The following is a 7,629-nucleotide window of genomic DNA, read 5'->3' on the forward strand; positions in this document are numbered from 1 at the left end:
AGTGTGTCCATGTTTTTTTTTTTTTCTCCCCCCGTCTGTTCTTTTCTGCTCGGCTGGCTTTTGTTGTGATTGCACAACATTTCTCGGCGAGCAGATTTCTGTCAACATTTATAAAGGTTAAAGCTCTTTCTATTGCCCTGCTAGCACTGGTACTACCTCCTCCTCTCCACCTTCCTCGTTTCATCTCTTGCTGCTTTCTCTCACTCTGTCCATTAGTACTCTTTTCTTATTAGATCCCCACCTTTTTACTTTCTCTTTGACTCAAATTCTTACATTCCAACATCTATACCTCTTTTCTCAGTTCCTTCCATTTTTATCAACACACATTTTCCTCTTATTTGTTCATCCTTCTTTCTTCATCTTTTACCTACACATTCCACCTCCTTTATTCTTCTAATACCACATCTGTTGTGCTGTGAATAAATCTGAAAAATTTCACTCTCCATTTGGCCTTCTATGCACACCATAACGGCATTGTCTATCTGTAAATGTAAGTATTTTGAACATCCTTTACGTCAGTCTCTCTTTGTAGTTTGGACAGGGATAACTGAGCTTTTCAAAAATACAGACATGGGACTGTCAGCTTGTCAGCCCCCCAGATATTGCCAAAGTACTTATACTTGACAGCAATGTTAAGAAGCCAACTTTTTGTCACCTCCAGCTGTCGCAGTGATTGCTTGTTTTGAAAACCAATATACTCAACTACACAATAAAGGTGTTGTCACTGACATGTTTTTCTGTTTCTCTTGTCAAATGGCACAAGTATAAAATAGTTATTTGATTGAAGGTGTCAGTGCAGCAGCTCAGGAATTACTGTTGGCTTGGTTAGTCGGTAGTTTGCAAGACCATCAATCAAATTATGATTATTATACTTGTGAAGTGCTGTTGCTGTCAACAGAGAATTGAAATGGAAATCTAGGTCAATGACAACACCCATATTGCATATGCAGCTTTATTGAAAGACAAAGTAAAAATCAAGGATCAAGAAAACGGTGAAAACCATGCAAGGTATCAAAGCATGTTTGTCAAAACTATGTTCAGACATCCCCACTCGTTAGCAGATCATGCTACCATAATATTTTGTTGATATTTAGCATATGGAGCAAACGTTAAGAGACCTGAAAATGCTGTGTATTCAGAAACATTTATGTGCATCATTGTGCCATTTTGAGACTGAGATCTGTGTGGATAGTTTGGATCTGAATCCATGAGGTCAGACTGGTGTGGACATGGTTTCAGTCCATACTGTATTAGCTCAGCTGAATTTTTTTTTCTTCATCACAAACACCTGTCGTAAAGCTCCGCAGGCCTCCTTTCTTGATGCTTCTTCCTTCTAATGTTGCATCTGAGTGAAATTTACCTTGCCAAAACCTAAACATCTGTTCTAGGGAGGTATTACAGCTAAGACACACACGCTGCATGAGAAACACTATGTTGTTTAAATGGTGTGACTTTGACACAATGTAAGAACCCTCTAGACTCCAGAGTGAATTAAATGTATATGTTATGTAATAATTGATTGGCCAAGGTTGATCAATAGATAATGTGCACAATATGATTTACACTCCAGAGGGCCTTTCAGTGCCTTGCTGTTGCTGTGAACCATCTGACTTTATTCGCGTCCCTTTTTAGAAGCCTTAGCGATGAGTTAAAAGACAAGAGTTATTTTTCTTCTTCTTGTTTTCGTCGGTTTTTGAACCGCATGTTCAAAAACCGATGTGACAGTGGCACAAAATTTACATTTCACCCCATTTTTGTGAGTGTGTTGGTCAAAAGTCTAGTTATTAACAAAAACGGTTCATTGTCATCAACTAGAGGAATGGCCAGTATTGTTAACACTGCTTGTATTGTCTGTGAGTGCCTTTATGCTGTGTGCACGAGCAAGCATATCAGAGACACTGAGAGGACATCTTAACAAGCAGCTAGAGAAATGTGGGGATGAACTTGCGAACAGGCTTGATTTTACTCTAGGATATATTACCCTTAGTACTCTTTTTCAGTTGATACTCAAAAAGCAAAGTGAAACATGAATTACATGATTTGTCAAAATGAAACATAGGGCTTGAAAATTGCCTTTAACAAAAATCAGCCAAAAATACAAAATAAGTCAATTTCATGACAGGAAGTTATTTCTTGTTTCCATTATATTTTCCAGTGTAATACAACTTGTCTATGACAGGTTATTGGATTCCTTGTGGCATGATTTAACTAGTGATGCACTTGGAAGTAGAACAACAGTCTGCTCTGTTAACATTTTTCACCACGACAGTAATGAAGAGAAAAAAAAAAAATATCTGAGATTGTTGGTAAACAATGATCAATAAAAGTTACCATTCAGTAACCAAGTCTACAAGGCAGCCCTGCAAAAACTTTACTGCTTCCATATTGCCAGGACATTTTTATCACATGCAGCTGTTTATAATCTCACAGGATGAGGTGGTAAAAGGAAAACAGAACATGTGGTCATCAGTTAGTACAACTTGAGATTGACCAGACGAACTGTCAGTTTCACCCAGTGTTTTTACACTGGACCCAAAACCAATTAGGGCATAATATCTGAAGTCAAGTGTAACCTTTTTTATTCAGTAACTCATAGTTAGATTAATTAAATACAGCGGCCCAGCAGCCCAATTTTGGAGCGTTTTGTTTTATATTAGCCAGCGACGCTGTGTATAAAATTGCTTGTGGGCTGTGAGGAAATTATTGTTGTGGTGATCACCAGAGAAAACAAACTCTGTACAGTAGAAAATGAGGGACTACAAACCTGGTGGCAAACAGTTCCTTTAATAAGCCTGATAATGGTTATCCTAAATTTATTCTCCTCTGGTTGCTATCTTTACATGATTAAAATCTCTGCTCTAGTTTGTTTCCGAAAGGAGAGCAGAAACTGGGGCCAAAAAATATTCTTTTCTCTACACACAGACCCATTCACAGATGCTGACATTGACAATATATTTTCACAAACACAGCATCCTCCTTGGCTTGCAATGGCCAGGAGGGATGAAGTAATTGAAGCGTTGTCCTAAATAGTAGTGCCATGATTTGAGACCCAGGATGGGAAGGAGCCTGTTGCCTCGGGCAGTGTCACTGCTGCTTCTCTATATGGCTGGATCATTTTATACAATATGTTTCTATTTCGCCTCTCTTAACCACAGTTCTTCTGTTTACAAGCTTGTTCGCTTGCAGCGTTGTCATTGAAATGATGGATTGTTGTTTTTCTTTCTTTCTTTTTTTTTTTTTTTTATCGCGTGTGCAATAAGTAAATCTCATCACTTCCACGGCCCCTGGTGCTTTAGGTTTCTGCCATGACAAAAGTCCAAACACTAAGCCTTCCTGTTTGTTTTTTTTTCTGCTCAGTTATTTATGTAATCGTTTCCTGTTTTAAAAATGAAAAAGTAAGAAATAATTGCCCATGTCATTCACAGATGAAGCAGAACGACTCCTGAATTATTCAGTCATCATAATGGGCCCAGAAAAGTGTTACCTGTGGCATTTTATGTAATGTAGGCAATGCCAATGACAGCAATTATTATTTCAGCAACCAAATTGAAATTCTTTTATGGTCCTAATGTGAGTTTTTCTCTGAACACACCTCAAAATTGAGCCCTTGTAATTGCTGTAATGCATTGACAGTGTACAGGATAAGCTTTTGAAGTTTATTTATTGCGGGGTAAAATGTAAATTTCTAGACCCATTTGTCTAAAACATGAAGCTGGCTGAATGATGATGATGGCTCACTGTTGTTACATGACATTCAGCCCACTTCTCACCAGACAACACGTGGGGTAGACTGGCAGCCTCTTAATGACTAACTTGCATCAATCTGGTTAATGGCGGTGACTTTAGAGTATTGTGAAGAAACATGACTCAACAGTTTCACAGCAAAAAGGCTGTTTTGCAAATGGAGACACAGATTGTTTTTCAGTAGTAAAGCGTGAACATCAGAAACTAGGCCAGTTGATAGTTAATTGCTTTAAAATTCACCTGCCCAGACCATTATGCATTTTAAAACAGAGCTCGCATTGACATAACACAATACCTGCCATATCTGTACACTGTTGTTGTAAATATATCCACCACCTCTTGCACATTTTGACAAATCATTAAATTTTCCTTAATCACTTGCGACACGTGTCACAATTAGAGATTCATGTCAGTGCCTGTATTATCCATAGACCCGTGTTCCTTGTGACATTCCATCTGTCTTGCTATATTGGAGTGAGAAATCTGCCTCCTGCCCTGTCACTGTGCGTGAGGTTCTAATGAGCTGAGAGTCCTGACAGGCTTTGCCTGGATGTGATTGTGGCTTGGCCTGTCAGTCCCCGCTGAGAGAAGCCACAGGACCCAGCTCGGCTGAGTGTGCCCGACCTCTCTTTTAAAAAGTTTTTTTTTTTTTTTTACATTGTGTATAAATATGGTAGGTTCAGTTTTAAAGTGTTATTGTATAAGCTACCTAATTGGCCATGTCAGACTATACAGACTTTAGAAAGGCATTCTTCCAAAAGACTGTTTCTGAAAATAAATATTCCAAAATTAGATAAAAAGGTGCAAATAAAAATGTAAAGGTTCTGCTTTCTGCCCTTTACTGTCAATAATCTGTTGTAGTGTTGAAGAGACCGAGACACAGCTCATGTTTATGCTGAAAATCTATCCCAGTTTTTAATCTACCACTAATAAAGTGGGAGCATCAACTGAAAATTACAGTGTTGAGGATCATTACTCAGTAAATGTACGTGAATCCAAGTTTGAGATAAAATGGCACTTTGGACTGAACAAACTATATCATGTTGTGACCACAGATATGGCTCATTGAATGAAAATTTTTGCCTCATAAAACAAGTGTTAAAGACAAAAGAACAGGTCTGTTGCCTGAAGGTGTTCAACAAGCACAAGTTAATCAGAAGGATCTTCTGTTTCGTTGATACTTTTCAGAAAACAGAACATGACTATATTCACCTTTTGATATATTTTCAGCATTTGTGGTACTTTGGCCTTCTGTGTAAGTGACTGCTTTAACAGGATTCTTCATTGTAATTTACAAAAAGGTTCCACCTTCTCATCAGGGGCCTCATATATGAATCATGCATCACCCAGTTTTGTGCATAAACTGTGTGTAATCTCATCTGTAAACTTGATCTTGGATTTATGAAGTTTTGGTTGCACACGTGAATATTTAGAACAGCTCCTCATAATTATCATGCACAAATCCCTGGTTGTAAATAGGTGTGATCACTGGAAAAGAGATTGCCAAATTAACCACAGAAACTTGCAGTGCTATTTTGAACCATGACACATAACTGATAGATGACTGTCAACTGTGGTAGCTGAAGAGATGCTTCACCCTCTATCCAGTGTTGCTGCAGTACAACATGAGATAATCCAGTGTTTTGAGTTGAGTGTAATCAACATCTGCACCGTTTTTGCACAGACATGAAAGTCTTTAAAATTAACATTGACCTCCCTTAGTTCCAGCTTGATGTCAGCAACATCTCTGACTTTTTCAACCCTCTTCTCTTGTGCTACATCACTGAGCACCTGCTCGATCTCAGAGCCATTATCACTTATGGGACAGGGGCTCGTGAAGCCAACGGATCTGTTAATGACATTTTCCTTGAATCATTCTGTATTGATGATGAACTTTTACATTTCAGTTTTCATTATTCTTGATTGAAGTGATTTTCTTTTATGTTTCCACTGTTGAAAGTAGCGCAACAATTAAAATGTAATTGCTCACTACTATGAAGTGGTCCGGCCTCAGAGAGTTGAGGACCTACTCTCTGAGGCCTTTCGTGGATGTGTCACCAATAATTGCAGCTTTTTTTGTCGTCTATGGATGACACTGAAGTGGAACTTTGCTTCCCTGCCTGTGGCACTGATTTTTTTTTTTTTTTTTTTTTTTTTAAATTCAGTCTCCCACATCCATGTCTGCAATCCCTCTGACCACACATCATAGGGGTCAAACCCATCTATTAAAGAAATAATCCTCTTCCCCATTTTTCTCTTTGTGTGCTGTTATCCCCTCTCATCTGTTTTTTTCTTTCCTTCCCTCTCTTTCTGTCCTTTTTCTTTCTACCAGGCTGTGTTTGATGTGGATAAGACAAAAGGACTGACTCTGATAGAAGTATGGGAGGGGCTCACTCCTGAGGATATCAAGGCATGCACTGGCACAGATTTTGAGGTGAGTAACTTCACAGTTGGGGTACGAGGATCATATTTCAGTGTCTAACGTTGAGGATTATTACCTTGGGATCCACTTCTTTTCTCCTTGTGTCCTATCTGGCATCTTCTAGGTGTCTCCCAACCTGAGGGCCATGCAACAGATCTAGAGGAGCTTGAAAAGGATTTGAGATGTGTTTTTTGGTTTGTGTCACTTCATTTCTCAGTGGTAAACAGTTGGTGATTTAACAGCCTGATATGGTTCAAATAAGCTAATAAACCACAGATGCTTTGGTTCAGTTCCCTGGTAATCAGCGTGCAAATATCAAAAGGATTCAGTGCTGACTAATATTAAGTGAATGGAATTCATGGGAGCTAACATGCATGGTTCTCTTTTGTGATCTGACCTGACAAATGAGTAGAGATCATTACAGTGTTGCCTATTACATGATTAAGGTATTAATTGTTACTGATATTTGTACAGCTAAAACCAAATAAGCCATCTGATTCACTTTCAAACCTGGGACAATTCTTTATAGGTTCTCCAAGAAAAATGCAACTTTACTAGTACTGTGAACAAAAATTATACAATAACGCAATAAATACTTCACCTCTTGAATCATATTTACTGTAAGATCTAAAAGTTACTATAACATCATACTCAAAGCTGTAATGAGTTTAGAAAACAAGTGTGTGCTGTAGGTTATATGATTTCTCATTCAGCAGAAGGGAGTGTGTATTGTATGTAGATGTTTAAACTTGTGCTGCGCCAAGTAACAAAAACTCCTTAAATTATGCACTCATTGCAAAATATCTTTTCTCCATTTGGAAAATGAGATACAATATATGTCATAATAAGTTGTGATAATCACATCTGCCACAATGACAAACTATTGTATGAACTATGTTTTTTCTTTCAGCCTCATATATTGGTTGTTGTTGAGTTTGTGGGCATGTCATACATTTCAGCCAGAAAACATGAAGCCTTAACATTTTCTACACAGACATTTGCTGTTCTCCCGTCTTTGTATATACAATAAAATACAACCTCGTGGGATCAGTAGAACAAGTGGAACTTTTTTCTTTTTAAATCTAATCTAAATCTTCCAATTTCTGGATTAAAAAAAATCTTAAATTTTGGCTTGAGTGTTCAAATTATTCAGCTCATCAAATCACACAATGATTGAAAGTAAATGACTGCTTTGAGAGTGATGGCTTCTGACACTGTACAGGTTGGAGCTTGCTATATATGGATGGTGGGCTTCCATTGACATTCTTGATGTGATTTCTCCACTCAAGTAGAGAGGCACTGCCATTACCTGAGGGCTGTTACGTAACTGGAAAATTCAGCCTGTGGGCTTTTGAGTTGAAGAAGATCAACTGGGTTGGATCATCAAGCAGAAAAATGGAAGAAAGTGACAGGGGCTGTTGCCACCGGCTGTTGATGCTAATCCAGTACATCCCTTCATGAGT

General features: G+C 38.2%; 1 protein-coding gene across 1 annotated transcript in view; it reads left to right on the plus strand.

Annotated features, from left to right (window-relative positions):
• oxct1a (3-oxoacid CoA transferase 1a) overlaps positions 1 to 7,296 on the plus strand; it is a 41,944-nt gene extending 34,648 nt beyond the window's left edge. The window contains exons 16-17 of the mRNA XM_041042055.1: positions 6,077 to 6,178; positions 6,291 to 7,296. Coding sequence (XP_040897989.1) covers positions 6,077 to 6,178; positions 6,291 to 6,326 — 138 coding nt within the window. The 3' untranslated portion in view covers positions 6,327 to 7,296. The remainder of the gene's footprint in view (positions 1 to 6,076; positions 6,179 to 6,290) is intronic.
• Positions 7,297 to 7,629: the final 333 nt, after the last annotated feature.

The sequence above is a fragment of the Toxotes jaculatrix genome, chromosome 7 (assembly GCF_017976425.1).
Source record: "Toxotes jaculatrix isolate fToxJac2 chromosome 7, fToxJac2.pri, whole genome shotgun sequence".
Classification (NCBI taxonomy): domain Eukaryota; kingdom Metazoa; phylum Chordata; class Actinopteri; family Toxotidae; genus Toxotes; species Toxotes jaculatrix.